This window comes from Callorhinchus milii, unplaced genomic scaffold (assembly GCF_018977255.1).
Source record: "Callorhinchus milii isolate IMCB2004 unplaced genomic scaffold, IMCB_Cmil_1.0 Scaffold7, whole genome shotgun sequence".
In the NCBI taxonomy this organism is placed as follows: domain Eukaryota; kingdom Metazoa; phylum Chordata; class Chondrichthyes; order Chimaeriformes; family Callorhinchidae; genus Callorhinchus; species Callorhinchus milii.
The window spans coordinates 8474485-8501959 of NW_024704748.1; the positions used below are offsets into that span (position 1 = coordinate 8474485).

At 50.6% G+C, this 27475-nt stretch overlaps 1 protein-coding gene across 12 annotated transcripts; it reads right to left on the reverse strand.

Annotated features, from left to right (window-relative positions):
- washc2c (WASH complex subunit 2C) lies at window positions 1-27475 on the reverse strand. 12 transcript variants are annotated; one of them, XM_042336727.1, is made up of 31 exons: window positions 27464-27475; window positions 22733-22861; window positions 22177-22341; window positions 21563-21631; window positions 20764-20937; window positions 20498-20591; window positions 20238-20296; window positions 19831-19896; window positions 19305-19430; window positions 18492-18579; window positions 17797-17868; window positions 16984-17108; window positions 16738-16801; window positions 14612-14671; window positions 12557-12721; window positions 12137-12252; window positions 11550-11648; window positions 10771-10875; window positions 10521-10604; window positions 9737-9936; window positions 9021-9117; window positions 8539-8727; window positions 7626-7775; window positions 6913-7032; window positions 6187-6279; window positions 5313-5417; window positions 5091-5153; window positions 3111-3293; window positions 1530-2087; window positions 963-1140; window positions 1-290 (listed from the first exon to the last, which is right to left on the reverse strand). In XM_042336727.1, the coding sequence occupies exons 2-31, from the start codon at window positions 22859-22861 to the stop codon at window positions 157-159; spliced, it is 3930 nt and encodes a 1309-aa protein (XP_042192661.1). In that variant the 5' UTR covers window positions 27464-27475; the 3' UTR covers window positions 1-156. The 12 variants fall into 12 exon arrangements, with proteins under 12 accessions (XP_042192661.1, XP_042192660.1, XP_042192652.1 ...); XM_042336726.1 differs by lacking the exon at window positions 27464-27475 and adding an exon at window positions 26216-26315; XM_042336718.1 differs by lacking the exon at window positions 27464-27475 and adding an exon at window positions 26184-26315.

Sequence of the window (27475 nt, forward strand, 5' to 3'; positions counted from 1 at the left end):
TTGAAGGTTTAGCCATAGCAATGTTGTTTGTACAATGTATTCCTGTCACAATGCATCTTCATACACAAACCTCCTCCTCTCTCTCCCCCCGCCCCATGCCCCCTGATGACATCTCGCAGAGATCTTCCCCCAAACCGGGAGCATTCGCTACCAAGCTCACTGTCCCCCCAGCACGTTTAAAGGATCGTCGAACACGTTGGGGGTCTTGCTATCCGGAGCTCCAGTGGGCTGGCTCGCCCTGGGCTTGGAGGACAAAGGCTTCTTCACACTAGTGGAGGCGAAGATATCATCTGAAACAAACAACAGAGCCTCAGCAACTGCCCCTCCCCAACAAGGCCCCACACCCGACCTATCCCACAGTCCCTCCCCCCGACAAGCCACAGGAGCCAAGTGGGAAGAAGTTAACACGTTTTCCTCGCAAGCGAGAGGACCCGGATTCGATTCCTGGGCAGCGCAAAACCTTAGGCAAGTTTCCTTCTCCACACACCTCTGTTTACCCAGCAGTAATTCGGAACCTGGTTGTTAGTATATCGCTTTCCAGGGGTAATAATCCTTCAAAGAAACATTTTGGTCACTCAATCCACGACTGTTTGTGGGACACCGCTGTGCGTAATTGGCTGCCGCATTTTTGTCCACAAAATAAACGGTCAATCCCACTTTACAATAAATTCTGTGAAGCGCTTTGAGACGTCTCAACGACATAACGCACTATATCAAATGCAAACAATATTATTATTTTCACTGGTCTGCCCTTCCAAATCCTGCCGATGAGCCAGGCTGGCTGAGTTGTCATCAGCAGTGCCCTGGAGTACTGCGGATCTGCCTGACTCAGATGCCTGAATCCAGCTATCAATCTATCGAACTATCTAACTATCTAACTACCAATATCAATCTAATTTCCCTTTCCTGTATCCCGTGGTTGGGAAGTGAGGCTCGGAGGCAAGTCCCTCCTGCTCACTCACCCATGTCGTCGTCAAATATGGACTTGGTTTCCACTTTCTTCTTGGTCCTTTTCTCTTTGGGTTTCACTGCGGACAAGTCGGCAAAGATGTCCTCGCCATCCCCGAACAGACTACTGGCCCCTGGCCTCGTGCTGCTTCTCTTTGTCACCGCCAACGATTCCGTGGCAAACAGGTCATCCTGGCAAAGGAACCGGAGCAGCTCGATCAGACAACTTTTCTTGGCAGTCGGCCAACAAAATAATCGTAGAAATAACAAAGTAGTGCAGATTGATGCCGTAAATCAAGTAACTTCCTCTTCACTCCATCCATGTTACGGAAGATGTCGCACTGAACATGGCGACTGATCATTATCTGCCATAAAAATGATGGCACTCACACTCACACCGCTCCTCTGGACGTCTAAATAAAGTTAAACACTTGAGCTGAATACAATTAAGTACTTCTAAATACAATTATCATCATTCTTCCACATGTTTCAGTTGTTGGCGAGTGAAATGTAGAAAAAAAAACACAGGACTTTGTGGATAGAGAGCCTGAACAATAAATAGAGTTGCAGAGAAAGGTTACCTCAAAGATGTCTTGGGCTTTAGATTCCCTGTGCACAGCGGCTTTGGGCTGCTTCCTACTGCCCTTGCTTTTGGCTGTTCCAAAGAGATCGTCCGCCTCCTCCTCCTTCTCTTCCAGGGGAGGAGTCGGTTTGAGCTTCTTGCCGGCCGGACGCTGGGGCTGATAAAGACCCTGGTCCTGGGCGAGCGTGGGCAGCGACGGCCCCTTCTCCACCCGCCGCTTGGCGACCGAGCCCTCCCCAGGCTGTCCCGTTGGCTCCTGACATGCGCTGGGGGAGAACAGGTGGTCGGAGCCAAAGAGGGCATCAGGTGGGGTTGGGGGTCGTGCCCTGGCGCCCAGGAGGGGGTCAGCCTTGGCCGCAGGAGCCCATTTGGCTGTCACCACGATCTCCGAGGGAGATTGTTTGCCCAGAGGGGATGGGATGTGAAGTTGCTCTGGGGCTTTGTCAGCTAACTCCGAAACCTGGTCCGTCTCCTCCAGCTCGTCAGACCGCTGGGCGACCAGTCTGTGAGCCCCCCTTGTGGGGGGTCTCCGCTTCCCCGCTACCCTTGCACGACTCTGCCGAGAAATTAAAGTATTAACCAAACAAACAAACAATAAGAATAATAATCCTTACATTTCATAAATAGCATTCACATCAGGAGGATTTCTCAATGCATCTCACAGACACCCTATAAAGTTCAATACTGTGTGTTTTGTGAATAAACGCAGCAGCCAGTTTGTGCACAGCAATGTCCCACAAACAGACAAGGAGTGAGTGACTGATTTTATTTGGGGGATTGTTGGCCAGGACACCGGGAGAGAACTTTCAAATGGAGAACTTTTAAACACTCGTTTCGAATGGAGCCATGGGATCTTTAATGTCAACCTGAATAGGCAGGCAGGACTTCAGTTTAATGTTTCATCTGAAGCACCTCCGACAATGCAACGCACCCCCCAAGCACTGCATCTGGAGTATCAGCTTGGTTTATGACCTCAAAGTCCTGACTTGGGGATTTGAATCCATAACCTTTTCGCCCACAAATATACGGTCAATTCACTTTACAGATTATTCTGTGAAGCCCTTTGAGACGTCTAGAAGACGTGAAAAGCGTTGTATCAAATGCAAGGATTATTATTATTATTTTAAAACAGTGCCGGCCATTCTACGGGCAGTTCCGATCCATTGGGCCGACATATAACGGCCCTCCCCCACTTCCACCCCCACCATACCCTGAACATTTACACAAGTCTAAGTAAGTGTCCGTGTTCGATCGGTACTATGTTTCCAGGTTTTTTCTTGATTGAATGTTTCTCGAGATATATTCATTTTATTTTGTTGACCGACGGTAAGGTAGGCTACCCACTGTTCTACAGTGCTACTGATTGAGCCAGGATGAGGTCAAACAAACAAACAACGGCTCAACGAATCTTATACTTATTCCATACATTACAACAATGTTACATCCCTCATTTCTGGATGGATTAATATTTTGTTTCACTTATTTCTGTGAATAAATTCTCTCCAGGTAGGATCTGAACTGATCCCAGCTACTCTGCCTCTAAGCTTGTATTGAAGTCCTCATTATAATCTGCAAGTACCTTAACAACACTGTGTAACGTGTCTGCCTGCACGGGCTGATCGAAGCCGACTCCAACCTCCTGACTCGGCGCTGATTTTGCTGACTGTCCGGGCGGAGACGAGGGAGAAGCTGATCCCTGGGAAGCGGGAATCCTGGGAGATGCTCCCGGCAGCAGTGTGGTCGGATTAAAGGCCAGGGTCGCCTGCTCCAAACAGATTCCGTGTCAATAATGTGATAGAGCCCACAGCACGGTACAGGGAATCAGGATAGAGACAGTGTCAGCCAGAGTGTGAGAGAGAGGGAAAGAGAGAAAAGGAGTGAGAGAAAGAGTGAGAAAGAGTGAAAGAGAAAGAGTGAGAGAGTGAGAAAGTGAACGCAAAAGTGAGAAAGAGTAAGAGTGAGTGAGAGAGTGAGAGAAAGAGTGAGAGTGTGAGAGCAAGAGTTAGAGACAAAAAGTGAGAGTATGAGTGTGAGTAAGAATGACAGTTATAAAGAGTGAGAGTGAATTAGTAAGATTGAGAGAGAGAGTGTGGAAGAAAGAAAAAAAGCGTGAAAGTAGCTGTGAGTGAGTGAGAGGGCGAATGCAATTGCTTGTTAGAGAGTGTGAGGGTGAATGAAAGAGATCGTATAACTGTATTGGAGAGAGAGTGTCCAATTGGAAACCACAGCAGAAGGGAAGTGTACAGGTGCACAGTTGTTGACAGCCGCTGTGTGCCAGAGCTTTAGACCACTGTTAGCATAAGGTGTGGAACGGACAGCTCACACCCCGCAGGTGGTTAGTGAAGCTGCAGAAATCACCCTCGGCCTGGAACCTGCAGCCCCCAATCCTGACAGCAACATTCCCGGTGAATCAGCCCCGGAGAAAAAAAAATCGGAGCAGGAATACCCCATGGGCCGGTCAAGTCCCAGGGTAATGTGCTTCTCGTAACCACACTAACCTTAACAATAATACTAATCCTTGCATTTGATATAAAGCCTTATCACGTCGTCAAGAAGTCTCAAAGGGCTTCACAGGATATATTGTGCAGTGACTGTATATTTTGTGGGCGAAACGCAACAGCCAATTGCACACAGCAATGTCCCATAAACAACCACGGAGAGAGTGTTCTGGAGGGATTAGATCAGATGGGCCGGGGCAAAGTGTTCCACAACTTTTATTTTTGGGTCAGCCGGCTGTCTGACACACGTGCAGAAACCCATCACCGTGCTTAAGACTATCCAAACCACACTGACAATTGCATGCATCCCACCTACAAATGGAAATCCCAGAGATAGGTTGTTGGAATTCTCTCCCTGGAAGGACGCATCCTGCTTAGTTAGTTCCGGAAAATATAAGGTGCAGGTTGGCAGGAGCCAAGACTTGGGGACCCCAGCGTGTGTGTTGGGGTAACTGCTGGAGTCTAACCAGCTGAAACTACATAGCTTGCCATTGATATTCCTGTCTGGCAAGCTTTTCCAGCTGGGACCACTTTACCCATTAAGGATGTGGCTTACAGGGTTAACAGGAGCTGAGTGGGCGGATTCCCTGCCCCCAGTGACTGGCCTGCCCTTTCACGTCCTGCCAATATCACAATCCTCTGTGTGAGGAAATGCTTTCTGACCTCGGTTCTATTCTGAGAGCTCTCTCTCCCATTTCCTACTTCCTTATGCAAGGCAGCCACAGAAAGAACTCACTGCGTGAAACCCTCCTCCCATAGACACATGCACACGCATACACACACACACACACACAAAGTCCTTGTTAAAAACCCAAGTAACTTCCCTCTCCCAACCAGCAAGTGAGATACCAGCAGGAAAAGAGCGAGTGGAGATGGCGAACCGAATATTTAGTGAGCAGAGGAGGCTGCATCTCAGAGCTGCAGAGGCAGGAAGTGGGAAGGGAGGGGCAAAGGGTTATTGAAGGGCGGGGAGGGTGAAAGGAATAAATAAAATCAAAAGAAAACCAAGACAGTGAGAGAGGAGCTTAAATGGTTACATAAACTTATGACAAAATAATTACTTGGAGTTTTCCAATGCGCGAGGACGGTGCTTTGATTTTAGTGCAGTGTGGACCGCTCAGTCTCTGTGGAGGAGGGCAATTGGCAGACAGATAAAAAGCACATGGTCAGCCATAACAGGTCAACCAACGCCCGCCCAACCCGGACACTCACATTCACAGTAAAGTCACCAGGCCCAAGCCAGGCTTGCTCTCCCCCCTGCCCGGCTGAACCTTCTGACTTACTTCGCTCTCTGGCTTCTGTCCGCGGGGATGCTCTGTGCTGGGGCTGAGTCTGGTCGCCGGGGTGACATCTGCACTGGTCCAACCGCCCGCTCCCTTTGCCTCCCGCTTTCAGCAAAAAAAAACACCAAAAGAAGGGCTTGGGTTAGTGTTCAGTTGGTTTGTCCGAGCCTGGATAGGAGGGCGGACTAACACGCTACATTAATCACAGCGCTGTCCAACTCCGTGGCCACGGGGCCACATGTCTGCCAGCCTTCGAGATGTTTTGATCTGATCAGGCAATAGAAGATCCATTTCGACCCTGCAAGTTGATACATCAATGTGGATGTAACACTATAATAATAATACTAACCCATGCTTTTGACATGGTGCCTTATCACGTCATCGAGACGTCTCAAAGCGCTTCATGGAATATATTGGAAAGTGGATTTATTGTGTATTTTGTGAGCGAAGCGTGGCAGCCAATTGTGCACAGCAGTATCCCAATTATATTTTTTTCTTTTGGAGGGACTATTACCTGCAGAAAGCAATCCGACAATCGACTAATAACCAGGTTCCTACTTACTGTTAAGTAAACGGGAGTGTGGAGATAAGGAAACTTGCCTAAGGTTTCGAACCCAGATTTTCTCGCTTGTGAGGCGAGAGCACTAACCACAGTACTACAGGACTCCACTCTGATAACTAAGCGTTGAGACAATGCATGTTCACTGCTTCCCAAAGGCGCCAATAGGAGGAGATCAGAGAAAGAATTAAGAGGTTAAGAATCTTCTCAAAATTTCTATCCAAAAGGTCTCGAGGTGAAGAACAGGAGGAATTTCAGGTGTGGGTGACCTGGATGGGAAGTGCTCACACACAATTCGGTTGACTTTGCGCTTACCTTATGTACTGGAGGCGGCTTCACAGCAACAGAAGTGAAGTTAGGTTCATCTCTCTCGTGTTCTCTGGCACCCGTCACAGACGCCTTCATAAGCTTTAGGGAGAAGAAAAAGGTCAGTCTCACCCTCTCATCTCACCTCCACCATGTACAGGGGCTGATGGGGCACAGGGGATAATGCCAGTGAGGCTGATCCCACTGAGACAAGCTTTAATGAAGACCAGGTCATTAACATATATTAAAAAGAGCAGTGTCCTAATACCGACCTTGGGGACACCACAATATACTTCCCTCCAGTCTGAGCTAGGTTTGGATGACCTACCTTTCCCCCTTTATGGGAATGTGTTTAATCTGTACCTGAACTATCTCCTCCTTGAAAGCCTCCCATTGCCAATCTTTGTTTCCAATCCACATGGGCCAGATCCCTTTTCAACTCTCTGAAATTAGCCCTCTTCCAGTTGGGTATCTTCACCTTGGATTGTTCCTTAGCCCTTTCCATAACTACACTAAACCTGATGATAGTGTGATCATGTTATCCAGATTCTCTCCCACTGACACACTCTCAACTTGCCCCACTTCATTCCCCAGGACTAGATCCAGCACTGCTTCCTTCCTCATTCTGATCAACCACTACATTACAGGACTGATAAACCTTCTTCATCTCTGACTTCCCCCATGTTTAGCCCCACCTCCCTCATCCCATTACAGACGCAGACGGTGGGAACGAACCTCCGGCTTCAAAGCAGCAGCGAAGAGATCAACATCGGGGTCGTTGTCCAGCTGCTGGTGGTGACTGAAAAGTAGCTCCTCATCCTGGAAAACTCTGGTGCTCACACCAGTGTCCGACAGCTGAGAGAACAGGGCAATAGTAATAATAATCCTTGCATTTGATATTGCGCCGTATCATGTCGTTGAGATGCAATGGCAATGAGCTGAACATCAGCAAAGGTGAAGCCACCCTTGGCTGCTCGGCTCTAACATCCTTGGCTGTTCATTTCAGCTCTTCGAACCTTGCCATTCTGTTTGACCCTTTGCTCTCTTTCAAGCCCCCAAGTCCTATGTCCAGTTACCCAGACAGTGATATCAATCGCAAACTATGTGATTTTAGCTGGTTAGACTCCAGCAGTTACTCCAACACACACTCTGGGATCCCCAAGCCTTGGCTTTTGCCATCCTGTGCCTAATACTTTCCGGCATTAGGTAAGAAGGATGTGTCCCTCCAGGGAGAGAGTGCGCATTCCATTCCAACAATATGGGATTTCCATGTGTAGGTGGGATGCATGGAAATCTCAGTTTGATTTGGATACTCTTAAGCACGGTGATGGGTTTCCGCACGTGTCAAACACCCGGCAGACAAAACCTCAGTTTCCTTTATTACACAGCTTTCTGTAGCTATTCCCCCTCCCCGTTTCCCCTTGTTACCTGCCCCCCCACCCCCTTACCAGATCGCCACTGGCCTGACTGGACAAGCTGAGGCTGTCCTCCCAGTTCACATCCTCCTCCTCATCGAACAGGCTGACCACGGAGCTCACGCCGCTCTTGACATCCTCCACGAAGAGGGAGGGGCTGGGCTCGGGCTCCGCCGGCTCCCGCTGGAAACACAGGGAGACAATAAACATACGATTTTCAGTAATGACACCCCAGTGCAATGCTGAGGGGTGAACGCTGCATTGCTGGAGGTGCTGTCCTTCGGATGAGATGTTAATCTGAGGTCCCGTCTGCCTGTTCAGATGAATATTAAAAATCCCAAGACACTATTCGAGAAGAGAAGGGAGTTTCTCTCTCCCGATGTCCTGGCCAACAATCCCCCAAATAAAATTGGTCACTTACTCCATGACTGTTTGTGGCACATTGCGATGTGCAACTGGCTGTCACGTTTCGCCAACAAAATACACAGTCACGTGGGGCGCTTTGAGACGTCTCAGCGACTCGATAAGCCGCTATATCAAATGCAAGGATTATTATTTATACTGTCGCTATCACATGTCCTGTCCTATTTTTATTTATCATTATCATCAATGAAAACCTGTTCACAGCAACGTCAGAGCAAAAAATGCAGCAACTGATGTGAGATATTATGAGTTTGATGTCAGTCTGGGGCAGTGGTAGCTCTTGCCTCTGATTCAGAAGGCTGTGGGTTCGAGCACCATTTTAGGACTTGGAATCACAGTCTAAGCTGATGTTCCAATGCAGCGCTGTGGGTTGCATTGCCAGAGGTGCTTTCCTTGGGATGAGCCGGTAAACCAAGGCCCAGTTTGCCTCTTCAGGCGGATGTTGAAGTTTCTATTGGAAAAGAGAAGGGAGTTTCTCCTGGTGTCCTGGTCGACAATCCCCCGAATAGAATTGGACTCTTACCTTCGTGTTTCCCTGTTTTTTCTGCTCCAGGATATCGATTCCGGGGAAGAGAGGGATGCCGCCCACTGGCCTCAGCTTGTTGCCTTCCCCTTGAAGCATTGCCTGTTCCTTCTTCTCTGTCACGTCAACAAAATCCTTCTTCTCATCCTCACCAAAGATGCCCGAGGCTTCAGGCAAGTCAGCTGCTTTCTACCACCACCAACCACAAGAATTTACATTTATCTCATGCCTTTTGCGTCGGGAGGGAATCCCAAGATACTGGACAATGAAGGGTTTGCAACCGAGTTGGGGACTGGGATCAGAGAGGAGTGGAGGGTAAAGGGAGGAGAGAGAGAGCACGCAAGACGGGGAGAGAGCAAGAGAGCGAGCGAGAGAGGGACATCGAGAATGCAACAGGAGAGAGCGCGTGGAAGAGTGAGAGACACGCAACACATCATGTTGTAAACACATCCCAGTGACATGCTGCCATGTAAACACAGTACCTGTAGGGGGGACGTGGATTTGCCAGCGGAGCGAGCGGGGCCAAAGAGATCGTCCTCGTCCTCAAACAGCAACGAGACCTTGTGTGACTTCTTCTGACTGCAGAGAGAATGCGAGAGAGAGGGAGAGCGATAGAGATTGAAAGAAGGAGGGAGAGCAAGAGATCACGAGAGCACGAGAGAGGGAGATTGAGAGTGCAACAGAAGGAGAAAGAACACAGGAGAGCGAGAGAGAGACAGAGCGAGGGTGTGGGAGAGCAAGGGAAGGAAAGGAGACAGAGTGAAAGAAAGAGAATATGTGAAAGAGAAAAAGGGGAAAGAAAATGAAAGTGAGATTTTAAATTCACCCCCCACCGCCCCCCCACCCCAACCCCAAACTCTGGAGCCTCAGCCACTGCAGAACGAACGCTTGTGTCATGGAGCTGGGCTTTGTTTGCACTGACAGAGAGCACCCCATTCCTCCCCTCGCCATGGCAGAGATGGAGTGAGGGTCAGCCGGCAGTCAGAGTGTCATCTCCATCACAGCCATCCCCCCCTGAGGCCCATTCCCCAGCTCAGTGTCACGGTGACACCCATTCTCCAGTCACTGTCACTCTTACAGTCTCTCCCCTCTCTCTCGGGGTGTGTGTGTGTCTCCTCACCTTTCTCTATCTCTCTCAGGTGCGTGTGTGTCCCTCACCTCTCTCTCTCTCTCTCTCTCTCAGGTGTGCGTCCCTTACCTCTCTCTCCTCGACACCCCGAACAAATCCGCATCGTTGTCGCTCTCGGAGTCATTGTCGAACAGGCTGAGTTTTTTGTGGGCGGGGCTGACCGGCCCAGGTTTTTCTGTTGTCTGTCTGTCCGGTGAAGGCTTCCCCACCTGGGAGCTTGGAGCCAGCTTATCCGTGGGTTTGCGCTGCTCGGAGCCATGCCAGCCACCCTGGATACAGCAATAATAATAATAATAACCTTCGCATTTGTTATAGCGCCTGATCACGCCGTTGAGACATTTCAAATCACTTCATACAGTATACTGTAAAGTGGATTGACTGTGTATTTTGTGGGTGAAATGCGGCAGCCAAATGCACACAGCAGAGTCCCACAAACAGTCGTGGATTGAGTGACCACTCATTATTTATTTTTGGAGGGACTATTACCCCTGGGGAGCAATCTGCCAATCGACTAATAATCGGGTTCCTATTTACTGCTACAGAGGAAACTTGCCCAATGTTTCGCCCTGCCCCAGAATCAAACCCAGGTTCTCTCGAGAGGCGAGTGCTCTAACCACTATACTACAGGACTCCATGTCAGCATGGGGGGAGTTGGGGTGGGGGTGGGGGGGGAATAGTGATCAGAAACAGGAGCTCTGGTCAATGGTGACCATCACTAAGATTAGTGAAGGCCACAGATAGGGACCTGAACATGCCATCTCGTGTTTTCTGTAGAGATTATGTCTCCCTGAGGCCACACACCTTAAACTAAACAACATTAAATCACGTCACAGAGAAACCCTCCCTGGTTCACCTGTTTTTCTCCGTCAAATAACCCACTGGATTTAGGCTCAGGTTTGGGGCCAGAGGACGGCGGTGATTTCTTCTGCGGAACATGCTTTGAAGGAAAAAATGTTTCAAAGAGATTACTCGAGGAAATCAAAGAGGGCAGGCAGGGTGGGGCGGGTGGACAAGATAGAGCGGGTGGAACAGAGGGTGCAGATGGGAGGCAGACAGGAAACACACAGAGGGTAACGGTTCGGGATGGTAAATCAGCCAATTACCTCATCCTCATCATCAAAAAGCGAGACCGGATTGTGACTGACTGGTGCCGGTGCCTGGACTGTCGGCTGGTTTCCTTTAGTGTCCGAGTTTGTGGAGAACAAGTCCTGGGACAGACAAGCGGCAGGTATAGAGAAACATACAGGAATCAGCCGCCCCACATCCACTCTCTCCCATCCACAGGATCAGGTTTCCCGTGTCCTTATCAGTCAGCATCCACCCCACGCCCCCTCTCCATATCAATGCCCATATCGGCAGACTTGGAAGGGCAGACCAGTCACTGCGGGCAGCGAATTCTCCCACTCAGCTTCTGTTAACCCTGCAAGCCAAAACGCTAAGGGGTAGGGTGGTCCTATCTGGACAAGCAGCGGGAAAGCTTGCCAAAACGCGATACCAATGACAAGCTGTGTGGTTTCAGCTGGTTAGATTTCAGCAGTTATCCCAACGCACACTCTGGGGTTGCCAAGCCTTGGCTCTTGCCAACCTGCGCCTAATACTTTCTGGAATTAGGTAAGCAGGATGGGTCTCTCCGGGGAGAGAGTACGCATTCCATTCCAACAATCTATCTCTGGAATTTCCACGTGTAGGGTGGGATGCGTGGAATTCTCAGTTTGGTTTGGATACTCTTAAGCGCCGTGATGGGTTTCTGTACGCGTCAGACACCCGGCTGGCCAAAATAAAAGTGCCTCCCTCCCTTTATCAGAACCAGTGCCTCTCCCCCACCCATCGGAAACAACACTCGTTGCATCTTGTCCCAGAACCTCACCGCCGCTACAATTACCTGGGATTCATCCTCATCGGAAAAGAGTCCTGAGCTGGTCTGGGATTTTTCTGCCAGGGGCGGCGAATCGTCCGGTGCTCTGGGCTGCTCGTCCACGTTCTTGGGATGGAAGACCGGGAACGTCACGGAGAGGCCATTCCATCTCCCCCGCCTGCCCATTCCCCTTCACCCCCAAAACCAAACAATCCCCGGCCCAGCTCCCACACAGTCCTTAACAGAGTTTCTCTCTCCCCTCCCTCACCTTCTCCTCCAAACTCAGCAATGGCTGGGCCACTACAGTCCAGGAAAATCTCAGAGGGGGAGGTAAATGGCGGCTCCTTGGAGCTGAAGTGGCTTATTAACCTCCGGAAAGTGATCCATCGATTGACTTGCAACCGGGTTCCTAGTTACTGCTAGGTAAAAAAGGTGCGTGGAGTAAGGAAACTTGTCTAAGGTTTCACCCCGGCTAGGAATCGAACCTGGGTCCTGTCGCTTGCAAGAAGAGCACGCTCACCACAACCCTGCACTCCGCGACACAACCGCATTGTTCAGAATGTTTAGACTCAGCCGCAGAGTCCGTGCGAGCCCAGCACAATCCCCCGACCCACCTTGGCCTTCCGCTTGGGCTTGTCTTTGCCGAGTTTGGGAGTCACTGCAGGCTCAAAGAGGCCGCTGTCCTCACTGTCCTCAAACAACACCGCAGCCGTTCTGGGCTTCGGGGGAGCTGGGAACCAACAAGAAACACGTCAGGATGGAAACTCCCATCTCAAATAGTCAGAGAGGCCCCACAGCAAGTCAACGCTACAGGAATCCGGCATGGGTTAGAGACAGAGTAAAGCTCCCTCTACACTGTCTGTCCACACTCCCAGGTCAGCCACAGCATGGGTTAGAGACAGAGTAAAACTCCCTCTACACTGTACCAGGGTTAACCATGCAGAAAAGTGAAGGCTATGATTTCTGTAGCAGTGTGACGTGCCAGAGCAATCAGACACCCCGGAATTTGTTACGCTGTGTATCGCTGGTTTTACCGGACTTAGGTTTCAAACCGGATCCAAACAAGTCGTCTTCATCATCATCGTCGAAGAGCCCACTGGCGATCGCTGGCTTCACAGCCTCCGCTGTTCTCCTCTCCTTCTGCACCTCCTTCCTGCGACTGGGCTCAGCCACTACACTCCCGCCAAACAGATCAACGCCTGAAACCAGAACAACAGGCACAGAGCATCGATTCCAAGCCATCACACCTCGCGACTCACACTAACAACCTCTGCATCAGGCATGTTCTTTCCCCCTCGCTTCCTCATTTGCCCCCTTCTGTTGCTAAGTGCCCGCAGGAGCTCTCCACACCTCAAAGTGCATTAGTGCGTGAGTGACCAGCACTTCCAGCACAGGTTACAGACAGGGTAAAGCTCCCTCTACACTGCCCCAATTATATGCCTTAACCCAAGGCACAGAGAGTGAGATTTCTGATCCAGTGATAACTTCAGAGCAGTATTTTGCTGTCACCAATACACTGAGACCATTTGAATACTGATTGTATCCAAATGGTCTCGGGAATCCGGTTCCTGAGCCAGTTAGGTCTGCAGTACTCCAGGGCACAGCCTGGCTCATCAGCAGGGCTTGGAAAGGCAGACCAGTCACTGGGGCAGGGTATCTTCCCACTCTGCTCCTGTTAACTCTAAGGCCAAAGCCCAACGGGAAGGGTGGTCCTAGTTGGACAAGCAGTGGGAAAGCTTCCGAGACAGTTCTCTCAATGGAAAGCTATGTGGTTTTAGTTGGTTAGACTCCAGATTTATGCAAATGAACATTCTGGGATCTCGGAACTCAGTTGCTCTCGGCGATGGGCTCTGATCATTTATTCACTAAATCAGAGGCATAGCACCGGACATGGTGAGATTCCTTTTGGTAACTAGGCCAGTGACACCACTCCGCTATAGACAATGGTGACAGACAGAATGATACCAGGGATGAGGGACTTCACTTATGTGGAGACTAGAGAGTCTGAAACTGTCCTCCTTGGAGCAGAGAAGGTTGAAGCGAGATTAACAGAGGTGTTCAAAATTATGAGGGGTTTTGAGTAATCTGTTTCCTCTGGCGGGTGGGTCAGCAACCAGAAGACACCGATTTAAGATAATTGGTAAAAGAACCAGAGGGGAGTTGGGGAGATTTTTTTTACCCAGAGAGTTGTTACGATCTGCCTGAAAGTGGTTCGGAGGTGACGTAGTTACAGAGACTGGAATCCAGTCTCCATTTGGGCAACTTTCATCTTGTTCACCACTGATCGAGAGGAACTGACCTGGATTATGAATTCTTGAATCCTTTTGTGAGAGTTTGAAGCCACAATCTTTGACTCAAAGAGCAAAAAGTGGTCCATCTGAGCCAGGCTGACACTCCAGCGCAGTGCTGTGGGAGCGCTGCATTGTCAGAGGCGCCATCCTTTGGATAAGGCATTAAGCCGTGGTCCCGTCAGCACTTTGGGTGCTCGTTTGAGACTATGGTGTTGCCCAACCATCTTCCCAGATAAAATTGATCTTCATGGCTGTTTGTGGAAATTTGCTGTGCACAAATTGACTGCCACATTCAGCTACAATACACAGTCACTACACTTCGCTGTAAAATCATGTGAAGCGCTTTGAGACATTCTCCTGATGGTAACAGAAAGCACTTTGAGACATCAGGGCATGACAAGTAAATATCAAGCTCTTGTGTTGCTACAGCTGCTGAGCTGCAAACAAGTTGGGGGGTGCAGGTTCCCACAGTCCCTCAGGGTGTGAGCACAGCCGTGATCTGGAGCGTGGGACACAGACTGCTATGAGGAGACATTTTTATGCACCGAGTTGTTACGATCTGGAATACACTGTCTGAAGGGGCGGTGGAAGTAGATTCAATAATAACTTTAAAAAGGGAATTGGATATATACTTGAAAAGGAAAAAATTACAAGGCTATGATAAGAGCAGGGGAGTGGGACTAATTGGATAGCTCTTTCAAAGAGCCGATACAGTCATGATGGACCGAGTGACCTCCTTTTGTGCTGTATGATTCTATGACGATGGTGCACAGGAGTCTGGCTGTGCGATAAACCTACCAGGGTACAGAGACACCGCTCCCACCGGTACCTTTTTCCCAGATTTCGTTACGGCAGGTTCTGATTTTAACATTTTGTTTCAAACAAAAAAGAAAAGGTAAAGGTTTAACATGGGGAGAAGAAACAAAACAAGGACCTCAAACCTCAGCTCACCCATGATTCGATTATGTGAGGCTTATTAATATTATGTGATTAGATTCACACTCGGGGAAAAATTCTGTTCAGCTTTGCCTGGCTTAATCGGTAGCCCTCTTGCCTCTGAGTCAGATGGTTGTGGGTTCAAGCCCCACGTCGGGACTTTGAGCTCATAGTCCAGGCTGACAATCCAACGCAGCCAGATGTGCTGTCTAACTCCGAACAGAGTTTTTACCCGAGTCTCTATCTTGTTCCATTGGTCTTCATGTGGAGAGGTTAAGGCAGTGGATAATCATAATGCTACCCTTCGAGTTTGGATAGCGGGTGTTAAGACATTTGACAAACAGTGAGCATCAGACTCAAGAACTCCTCAATTGATGTCTCCATACCCACTCACTTTCCAGGGGGAACTGAGGTCAAATGTAGCCCCCGAAACTGCGGTGATCAGTCCCTCAGCGGGATTTGAACCTGTGATTTTTCCTGTCCAGCATGTCTGAGCTTCTCATTGAACAAACTCACCGAGTCACATTGGGAGCTGCTTGTATCTAACCTGAATCTCTCCACATAAAGACCAGCCTCTCTCTCACTCTAACTCTGGCTCTTACAATGACAGCACAAAGCTCGATCCGAGGATTCGGAGCCCAATACTGAACTTCCGAACCCAGAAGAGAAAGCCGATGTGGTGATGTGGAGGGGAAGGGAGCTAATCCCAGAGAGCTTCTGTGACATGGGGATAACAAGGGTTTTCAGACGCACCGTCACTGGCAGCTCGGAGTGACAATCCGGGAGACAGACAGGTTGTTAGTGCCGCAGCTGTGCCAAGCCTCACTCAGTGCAGAGCGGTGTTAGTCACAGCCCCAAGCACCAGCCTCCCAGACCGGACACCCGGCAGCAGCTTAGCTGAGACATAGCTTACCCAGGATGGTTCTTCTGTCTCATTGGTCGCAGAGAGTTACAGGCACAGAGCAACAGCTGTAAAAAGCATCTTATTTTCTCCCCACCCCCGCACTCACTCACTCCCATCCCTATAATCAAAATCCTCATACCATCGCGATGCGTTTACATTACCAACCAAGTAAGATACATCCTCTCAGAGCAAAGCAAGTGATGCTACTTTTCCTCTCAGAGGCGATAACAATAACCTACATATAGCATCCTTCACATAGGATAGCATCTCAGATCACGGGGGGGGGGTTGGTGACCGTAAGCACTGTCGAAGTGGAAGGCCTAAAGGTCTGACCTGAAGATGAAGAAGGAGGGGCCAAGGAAGAGAGATTGAGGGAGTGAGTGACTGAGTGAGTGAGGGTGGGTGGGTGGGTGGGGAGAAAATTGATTTGGGAAGTAAAAGGAAAGGTTCGTCAGAACTCCTCCCAGGATGTCAGGGTGGGAAGTGATTTATCTGGGGTAGAGCACCACAACAACAAATGACATTTACACAGCACCTTTCACGTCGGGAGGACGGACCAAGGCGCTCGACAGTTAGAGATTTGCACCCGAGCTGGTGGTTGGCACCGAGAGGGGTGGGGGTAGGAGGGTGACTGAAGGCACGGTCGAAGAGGAAGGTCTTGAGACGGGCTTTGAAGGAGGCAACGGAGGAAGCGGAGGGGGTCTCGGATGGAGTTTCAGAAGGTGGGGGAAGAAAGGCTGAAGGTCCGACTTTCGATGGTGGTGTGGTTAGGGCAGGGGACATGGAGCAGGTCGGAGCCTGCTGAGCGGAGAGAGAGGACAGGTTGTTATGGAACATTTGATTGAGGGCATTTAAGAGAAAACTAGACGGGCACATACAATGAAAGGCGAGTAGAGGGGAGTTGGGATGAGCGCGGACAGCTCCAAAATAATGAGCGACTTAGCGATACGTCTCTGTGGTTCTAACTCAACAGATAATTTAACATAGCCGAGGAGTGTGACTCCGCTGAGTAAAGGCTAAAAACCTCTAGACTTGCAGTGTGGAGCCAAGGGTGAGAGCCTCCCCGCAGATTGTGATCACTTACCTGGAGCAGCGACTGTCTTCACCGCCCTCGGCTCCTCCTTCAGCGCCTCCGCAAACAAGTCTCCCTGCGGAACAACCAAGGCAAGAGAAGACGTGGTAGAGACAGGAGAGGATGGGAGGACGGACCCGCTCAGGGAAGAGTTTCTGGGCTCATGGAGCACGGTGGAGTGTGGGGCAGGCGAGGTGCAGAGTGTTTGGCGGGCATTGGGCATACGTTAAAAGAACAAACAAAAAAGTGCATTCCAACCTCCCACTCGTTGTCAAATAACCCCTGTCCTCCGCTGAAGAGGCCACTTCTGCCGCCAAATGGAGAATAGGTGTCACCTTGAACATCATCATCATCACGAGGAGCGGGGAACAGATCTTCCTCATCTGTGAAGGGAAGGAGAACAGTGTCAGTGAGCACCCTACAGCCAGGCCCACAGGCACTAAATCTGCCCCAAAGTACCAGCCACTGGGAGTCATTGGAAGTCACTGGCTGTCACAGTGTGTCACTGGTTCGGTTGGCAGTGCTAGGGGAGCGCTGCATTGTCAGAAGTGCCATCCTTTTAATGAGATGTTAAACCTAGGTCCCATCTGCCTGTTCAGGTGGACATTAAAGATCCCATAGCTCTATTCAAAAAGAATAAGGAGTTTCCCTTTCCCAGTGTACTGGCCGACAATCCCCAAATAAAATTGGTGACTCACTTCTCAGTTTGAGACGTCTCAACAACGTGATAAGGTGCTGAATCAAATGCAAGGATTATTGTTATTATTGTTCATGATCCACAGCCCGTCCTCATTTTCCATTATACACCCCTCCCCTCTGCTCCTCTTCCCGATCCTTGCCATGTCTGGGAAGGGACGTGTTCTCGAGCTGCGGACAGGAAAATGGTGGCAATGCTCTCGTGCATTTCACACTGAGCTGTGTTCCCATGTCCTGTACCTTCTGTCCAAGGCGTCCCACTAGAACTGAGGCCTGACGAGGAGGTCCTCCACACTCTCTGAGCTTCTTTTTCCACAGGCAATAAGGAGAAGGCCGGTGCTTGTTCCCTGCTCTGAGGAATGTAGGAAGAGTTACCTTCACATTTTCTTTGCGTTTCTTTCTTGGTTTTCTCTCGTTTCTTTGCTGCAGGTTCAGTCGTCTTGGAAACTACAGACACAAAAATATAACGGAGAGTGGCCAGAGTCATGTGTGCGTGAGTACTCTTATGTATATGTGCAAGCATGTAATATGTGCACACACATAGAAGCATAGAATCATACAACACAAAAAGAGTCCATTCGGCCCATCAAGTTTGTGCACGGCTCTTTGAATAGAGCAATTAATGTCAATCCCACTCCCCAGCCCTTTCCCCATAACCCTGCAAACCCGTCCTCCTCAAATACCCGTCCACCGCGTTTTTAAAAATAGTTATCGAATCGGCCTCCACCACCCTTTCAGGCAATGCGTTCCAGATTCGAACAACTCGCTGCGTGAAAACATTTCTTCTCACCTCCCCTCTGCTTCTTTTAGAGACTATTTTGAATCTGTGACTTTGAGTCACCGACACACCCACCAGTGGAAACAGTTTTTCCCTTTCTAACCTATCAAATCCCCTCATGATTTTGAAGACCTCTACATGTTTTAGGGTCAGGGAATCCTCCCACTCAGCTCTTGTTAACCCTACCAGCAAAAGCTCTAATGGGTTGCGTGATCCTAGCTGGACAAGCAGCGGGAAAGCAATAACCCATGAGCTGAGCGGAGAGAACGAGGAGGTCAGGTCAGGTAACTACCTGTCTTCTCTTGCCCTGCCTGCTGCGTGCCGTCACCTTGAATCCGGGCGGCAAGCTCGTCTACAAAGGACGTCTGTCCCGCCGGCCTCTGAAATACACAAAGAGTCACCGTCATTGGTCACGCCGCTCAGCTCCATCTCACAGGTACGAATTATAGTAACAAACCTTCTATTTGATATAGCACCTTATCACGTTGTTGAGACGTCTCAAAGCACTTCACCAACTATACTGTAAAGTGAATTGACTGTATATTTTGTGGGCAAAATGTAGCAGCCAATTGGGCTCAACAGAGTCCCACAGTCATGGATTGAGTGACCACGTTTTTTTTAATTACCCCCGGAAAGCAATCCATGAATCAACTAACAACCAGGTTCCAACTTACTGCTAGGTAAAGAGAGGCATGTGGAAGAAACTTGCCTAAGGTTTCACCCCATGAATCGAACTCGGGTCCTCTCGCTCGCGAGGCGAGTGCTCTAACCACTATGCTGCAGACTCCGCCTGCTCTTAGCCCGCGAGAGTGATGTGGTCACTTAGCTCCTTCTGCTCAATGGGCTCCGGCATGCTTCACGTCCTCCGACCTGCCCGCCTCATCATTGGCAGTCAGGCCTTCAGCCTATCTGCCCCAACCCTTTGGAACTCCATCCCACAGTCCCTTCGCCTCAACCCCTGCCTTGCCTTCTTCCAGTCAAGTCTCTTTGACCGCGCCTTCAGTGACTCTCCTACCCCCATCTTCCCTGCCCTCCACCCCTTCTGATCCTTCATCTGTACTGAACAGTGGGCTTCACTCCGATCGAGAGCAGAAAAACCACCCACCTGCCCACCGGCAGCTTCCTGGTCCTCGTCCTCCTCTTTCTCCGACTCGCGGAACAGGTCCGAATCTTCATCATCTTCATCATTGTCATCCCCCTCCTCTTCCTCATCATCGCTCAGCTGCATTTTCTGCAGAGGGAACAAGGCTCAGTTACACAACAAGGTGCATTTATACAGCGCCCTTTACACAGGGCAGCGTCTCTGAGCTCTTAACAGTGGCGGAGCCTGACCCCGAGCCGGGTGGAGGAAGGAGGTGAAGAAGGTCTTCAGTTATGATCTAAAAGAGGGGATGGAGGTGAAGGAGGAGGCAAGGTAGAGAGAGTTCCAAAGCTTCGGGGCGTAATGGCTGAAAGCATGGCCGCCGAAGATGGAGCGGAAGGCCGAGGGACAAGCTGGAGGCCAGAGCCAGACGAGCAGAGGTGACGGGTGGTGGAGTGGGGAGAAAGGAGGTCAGAAAGACTGATTTCTTGACAATATCGAAATGCAACCGAGACCATGTAACTCGACTCGGTCACTAACACACACTCACACGGCTGGATTTCAGCGGTTGCTTCTCATCCTCCTCGCTCTCATCCGCAAAGTCATCATCGGACTCCTGTGTGAACAACAATAGTGTCAGTGCCCACCTACGTGTCATTCTGGCTCAGCTCCAGGTCACAGGTCAGGCTGACATTACAACATGGGACTGGGAGAGCGAAGGACAGAGCCAGAGAGAGACGGAGACATGCAGCGAGAGCGAGAGAGGGAGAGAGAGAGAGACACACACACAGCAAGAGCGAGCAATAGAGAGACAGAAACACACAAAAATACAGCAAGAGAGAGCGAGACAGCGTTAGAGCCAGGTGCTCACTTGCTAACTTGCACGTGCTGTCAGGTTGTGACAAAGGGCTGGAACTTACAATAATTCCTTAACAAGCGAGCGGCAACTGCTCTCACCTTGGGCTCTTTCTCCTCCTCGCTCTCGAGCACACTCCGCCCGTCACTGCCCACAGAACCTGGACATAGGAAAGGTCCCGGGAATGAATGACATGTCATTACGCTGTCAATGCCCCGGCCGCAATGTATTAGTGTATTTATACATCTGCCTAACTCACCACTCCTGATAACTCGTCGCCGGGCACTTTCCCCCTGGAGTGACGAGTTATCAGGAGTTTCCAGCGTAAGCTGTAACGAAGCATCCGCTTCCAGTCTCTAACCTTCGCTGGACAGGTCTCCGAGCCCCACGTCCTCCTCCTCCAGGAACTGCTGAGAGCCGATGAGGTACGGCAGTGGCCGGTCAACGTACAGGTCCTACATCACAGAGAGAGAGAGAGTGACAGAGAGTGAGGCCGAGAGCGCGAGAGCGCAGCACAGACAGAGCAGGAGCTGGAGCGGCACAGCCACAGCGACACACAGCGAGAGCGACACACAGCGATAAAGGCTGAGTGACCAGCCCACCCCATCCTCCACCCCCTGCGCTGACCTTGGGCTCCAGCAGAGGCTCTGCGCTCTCTCCACTCTCCTCATCCTCGGAGTCTGAGTTGCCGGCGGTGATGTCCAGCTGTTCGAAGGCGGAGTCCAGGACGCGGAGCCCGAACCTCACCGCCTCCTGCACCTTAGGGATAAGCTCTGCCTCCTTCTGCTCCCGCGTCTTCTCCTGCAACGGGGCAGTGGGCAGCGTGGGGTGAGCCCCACTCAATCACAAACAGCACGAGACACACACAAACACACACTCCGCCAGCTGTGTGGGGAGTTTGAGACATCCTCACAATGTGAAAGACGCTTCACATACTGTATAAATGCAAATTGCTTTTGTGGTGAAATGAAACCTTTTTACAGAAACTTTCCCAGATCCTTCCCGAGCTTCCCTTTAACAGGACACGTGATAGCGACAGTATAAATAATAATCCTTATATTTGATATAGCACCTTATTGTGTCAACAAAACATCTAAAATCCCATCGCAGAATATACTGGAACATGAATTGACTATGTATTTTGTGAACGAAACCCGGCAACCAATTGCGCACAGCAGTATCCCACAAACAACTGGGTTCCTCTCACCCTCCTACCCCTACCCTCCCTGCCCTCCACCCCTCCTGATCCCAACCCCCAGCTCAGGTCTAAAATCCCTGACTATCCAACGCCTTGGGACGTCCTCCTGACGTGAAGGGCACTATACAAATGTAATTTGTTGCTGTTGTTGTGATAAGGTACTGTATGTACCAAGTGCAAAGATGTTTAACATGTTTAAGACTGAAGATGTTTCTCTCGGCTACTTACAGGCTCAGCGGGTCTGCCTCCAGTTTCTGGCTTGGGTGTCGTCTCCTCCACTTCATCGTCGTACACTCTCTGTAACAGCAACAGATGCAACGTAACCACAGCAACATGAGTGGGAGGGGGGTGGAAAGAGGGGTGACAGATCCCTCATGTCGAACATAGGAACAGGAGTAGGCCATTCAGCACCTCCAGCCTCTTCCACCATTCTATCAGATCATGGCTGACCTGTACCTCAAATCCAATTACCCGCCTTTGCTCCACAGCCCTTGATACTCTTACCTAACAAAAATCTATCCACCTCAAGTCTTGAAAATTTGAATGGATGCAGCATCGACAGCCTTTTGGAGGGCAGAGTTCCACTCCCTTTGTATGAAAAAGTGCTGCCTGATTTCACTCGGGGTAGGAAGAGTAGGAATGTGGCTGTAAGCACGATCAAAGACGGGTCTTGAAGGAGGCAAGGGAGGGGGCGAGGCAGAGGGACTCCAGGATAGAGTTCCAGAGGGTGGGGACAGAAAGGCTGAAGACCCAACCGCCGATGGAGAAGGGCGGGGGACATGGAGTAGGCCAGTGCCTGCCGAGCGGAGGGAGTGGTCAGGTTGGGTGTACAGGAGACTCACGTTCTCTATAAACTGGGTGTTGGAGAGCATTAGGAAGTCATTGAAGACGCTGTGGAGCCGGGAGTCGGTGGCCTTGGTGTTCTGGATCAGGGAATCCAACTGGCGTTCAATCTCGTGTGTGCGCGATAACATCCGCTGGGAGAAGTCTTGCAGGAAGAGGAGAAGCTGCCAGAGAACAGGGACAGCTCAACCCAGGTCACAGCAGGTCTGTACCGACGGACATGGTTACCTGGTACACTCCCCCATCCCCCCCCCACATACACATACACACACAAGCACCACACGGAAGATCCCCCCACCCACCACCACCCACACCATATGGAGCGCCCCCCCCCACACACCACACAGAGCCCTCCCCCCATACACACCGTATGGAGCCCCCCCACACACACTCACCACATGGAGTCCCCCCACACACACACACACATACTACACGGAACCCCCATACATACACACCACACGGAGCCCTCTCCACACAAACACACACTGTGGAGCTCCGTCCACCATGGTCAGGCCACCCTCTGGCTATGGTTTCCTCAGCAGTCACCAGCCTCACCCCTGCGTCCGCGCCCAGGGACCAGCCTGCGCTGGCTCGGCGCATCTCCTCCACGCTCCATGGCCGCTCCCACACCAAGTCACTCTCACCACCCGGATGCCCATTCATTGTCACCGAGGCTCTGTTCATCTAGTAACAAACAAACAGAGACAGTCACCTTACAGCGTCCGGCACATTGCGAGACGTCTCAAAGCACTTATACGAATCTGTGCATTTAATATAATAATAACACTTGCGTTTGATATTGCGCCATATCACATCATTCAGGCGTCTCAAAGCACTTCACCGGATATACTGTAAAGTGAATTGACTGTGTATTTTGTGGATGAAACCCGGCAGCCAGTTGCGCACAGGAATGACCATAAACAACTGAGTTCCTACTTACTGATAGTTAAGTTTCAGAGAGTTCAAGCGCTCTGGGTTGCTACCCTGTGTGAGGGACGCTATATAAATGTTGTTGTTGTAGTAAGTAATTTGAAACAAGTGGAGTAAGAAAATTTGTCTATGATTTCACCCTGTCCAGGAATCAAACGGGTGTCCTCTTGCTTGCGAAGTAAGTACTGTAACTTCTACGCTACAGAACTTCACATTCACTACAGGACTCCACAAAACTACAGCCGAAGAGCGGTAGAAGGAGGGAGCGAGGTGGAGGGCCTCAGGGATAGAGTTTCAAAAAGTTCCCGTGTGCACACGCTGGCAGGATTCACGGCGCCCCTCCCACCAAGCAAGCAGGACACCGGGGGGGGGGGGGGCTGGGGCACGTCTCAATGCTCACTGTGTTCAGTGGGCAAGATGCATGTGATGAGAGTGCTGCAGTCTGTGTAGTTCATTCCCCTCCCACCGCTTGCCCTCTGGCCACCCCTCACAGACAACGCTGCTCTGTCTGGAGAAGAATCCGCTCATTGCTCAATTAAATCACAGAGTCTGATTTCCACTGTACGAGGTGACAACCAGTTCTGTTGGGCAGCGAGATTACAAACCCAATGGGGCTCCACTGGCGTCTTTATATAATAATCCTTGCATTTGATATAGCGACTTATTACATCGTTAAGACGTCTCCAAGCGCTTCACAGAATATATACCATAAAGTGAATTGACTCTGTGCTTTGTGGGCGATACCCAGCAGCCAATTGCACATAGCAGTGTCTCACAAACAGTGGTGTATTGAAAAAAAACTGAGTAACCAATATTTAAGTATGACCCCAGGCAATGAGTTTTCAAACATCTTAAAGAGCTTCACAGTAACAACAACATTAACATCAACAAGTGAAAGCAACCCATCAACAACCACCTCATTTTAATCCTTTCATAATCTTAAACATCTCTATCAAGTCCCCTCTCAACCATTTCAACTCTTGAGTGAAAAACTCCAACCTGCCCAATCTTTCTTCATAGTCTTTCTTAAACCACTCAACCCTGGTAACAATCCTTGTAGATCTCTGCTGTACTGTCTATAATGTTACAATATGCTTCCACACATTCCTATTTTTTGTAGGCAAACGCAGCAGCCAATTTGCACACAGCAATTTCCCACAAATAGCCATGGAGTGAGTGCTGAATTTTATCTGGTAGATCATTGGTCAGGACACTGGGAGAAAGACACTCCCTTTTCTTGAGTTGTGCCACAGGACCTTTAACGTCTGCCTAAAAAGGCAGACAAGACCTCGGTTTAACATCTCATCCAGAGGAATGCGCCTCCAACAATGCAGCGCTCCCCAATTAACAGGCACTCTTGTTGGGGGGGGGGGGGGGGGGGGGTAGAGGTAAGCAGGCATGTTGCAAGCATGGAGCTGAACTAGCAAGGTGACATGTTAGGCAACAGAATGTCAGAATCTAGCCCTCTGTGGCGGTCTCCAGTCCAGTTCCTGAGCCAGGCAGGTCCGGAGTACTCCAGGGCGCTGCTGATGACAGCACAGCCCAGCCTGGCTCATCAGCAGAACTTAGGAGAGTAGACCAGTCACTGGGGGCAGGGAATCCTCCCACTCAACTACTGTTAACCCTGCAAGCCAAAGCCCTAACGGGTAGGGTGGTCCTAACTGGACAAGCAGCGGCGGGAAAGCTTGCCAAACAGTGCTATCGATGGCAAGCTACGTGACTGTAGCTGATTATACTCCAGCAGTTACCCCAGTGTACACTCTGCGGTCCCCAAGGAAATGTACACGTGTGGGTAATATACACATACAGAACTTTTGAGTCTAGTTTGAATACTGCTGAAGCACAGTGATGAGTTTCTATGTGTGTCAGACACCCGACTGACCAAAACAAATCACCCACTGAGTCCAAACTCTCAAAAGCCTAGAGACAGAGAAGGCCCCTAACCCTAACACTTGGGGGTCTTACTGAGCAGGTTAATTCCAATAAGCAGCCCCTACACTAAGCTGCTCAAAGGGACACTGCCCTGTTATTGGTTGCAAAAGACAACAGGTTATTTCCAATTCCTGATAACTGATCACCTTCAGCGCAGTGTTCGGGCTGTTCTGCAAAGAGGAGAGTGGGGTCTGGGGGCAGTTCCCCTTTTGCAAATGCACACATTGCACTGCTCCACTCACCCTCACCTTTACCGGGAATGCTGTCAATCACCGCCTGTCCCTGTGCCGGGAGCTGTCAATCACCCCCGTCCCAGGAGCTGTCAATCACTCCCTGTCCCTGTCCTGTCCCGGGAGCTGTCACTCACCTCCTGTCCCGGAAGCTGTCAATCACTCCCTGTCCCGGGAGCTGTCAATCACTCCCTGTCCCTGTCCCGGGAGCTGTCAATCACTCCCTGTCCCTGTCCTGTCCCGGGAGCTGTCACTCACCTCCTGTCCCGGAAGCTGTCAATCACTCCCTGTCCCGGGAGCTGTCAATCACTCCCTGTCCCTGTCCCGGGAGCTGTCACTCACCCCCTGTCCCTGTCCCGGGAGCTGTCAATCACTCCCTGTCCCGGGAGCTGTCACTCACCCCCTGTCCCTGTCCCGGGAGCTGTCACTCACCCTCTGTCCCGGGAGCTGTCAATCACTCCCTGTCCCGGGAGCTGTCAATCACTCCCTGTCCCGGGAGCTGTCAATCACTCCCTGTCCCGGGAGCTGTCACTCACCCCCTGTCCCTGTCCCGGGAGCTGTCAATCACTCCCTGTCCCGGGAGCTGTCACTCACCCCTGTCCCTGTCCCGGGAGCTGTCACTCACCCTCTGTCCCGGGAGCTGTCAATCACTCCCTGTCCCGGGAGCTGTCAATCACTCCCTGTCCCGGGAGCTGTCAATCACTCCCTGTCCCTGTCCCGGGAGCTGTCAATCACTCCCTGTCCCTGTCCCGGGAGCTGTCAATCACTCCCTGTCCCGGGAGCTGTCACTCACTCCCTGTCCCTGTCCCGGGAGCTGTCACTCACCCCCTGTCCCTGTCCCGGGAGCTGTCACTCACCCCCTGTCCCGGGAGCTGTCACTCACCCCCTGTCCTGTCCCGGGAGCTGTCAATCACTCCCTGTCCCTGTCCCGGGAGCTGTCACTCACTCCGGCGCCGCCATCAGCCCCGGCGTCAGCTGACTCCGGGTCATGTGACCAGCACCGCACGTGACCCGCCCTCAGCGGCAGCTCGGCCACGCCCCCTCCCCCTCTCCTGACCAATCACCAGAGACCAGAACATGAGCGTCGAGAGAGATACACAGAGAGAGATTCCACAGAGACACAATTACAGTTATTAACACAGTAACAGACTACAGAGACAGAGCAGAAAATCACACACTTATAGTGGAAGAGAGAGAGAGAGAGAGAGACAGAGAAAGGGAGAAATCAGAAAATGATAGTCACAGAGTGAGAGAGATACAGAGAGACACAGAGATGGAGAGAAAGAGAGAAGCAGAGAGATAGAGCGCAGAAAATGATGCACTTACAGAATGGGATACAGATGGAGAGAGAGAGAAATCTGACGGATACAGAGAGAGAGGGGGAGAGAGAAATATAGAGACAGAGATTGGGGAGATCAGAAAATGATACACTCACAAAGCGAGAGATATACAGAGAGAGAGATGGAGAGAAAGAGTGAGAGAAGTACAGAGACAGAGTGAGAGTAATACAGTGATAGAGCGAGAGAAATGCAGAGTGATGGAGAGAGTGAGAGAAACGCAGAGAGATGGAGAGAGTGAGAGAAACGCAGAGAGATGGAGAGAGTGAGAGAAACACAGAGAGATGGAGAGAGACAGAGAGCGAGAGACACAGAGAGTGAGAGTAACACAGAGAGAGTGAGAAACAGAGAGATGGAGAGAGAGAGAGAGTGAGAGAAACACAGAGAGATGGAGAGACACAGAGAGCGAGAGACACAGAGAGTGCGAGTAACACAGAGAGAGTGAGAAACAGAGAGATGGAGAGAGAGAGAGAGTGAGAGAAACACAGAGAGATGGAGAGACACAGAGAGCGAGAGACACAGAGAGTGCGAGTAACACAGAGAGAGTGAGAAACAGAGAGATGGAGAGAGAGAGAGAGTGAGAGAAACACAGAGAGATGGAGACACACAGAGAGATGGAGAGACACAGAGAGTGAGAGTAACACAGAGAGAGTGAGAGTAACACAGAGAGATGGAGAGACACAGAGAGTGAGAGACACAGAGAGTGAGAGTAACACAGAGAGAGTGAGAAACAGAGAGATGGAGAGAGAGAGAGAGTGAGAGAAACACAGAGAGATGGAGACACACAGAGAGATGGAGAGACACAGAGAGTGAGAGTAACACAGAGAGAGAGGGAGATCAGTAAATGAGCCACTCACAGAGAGAGAGAG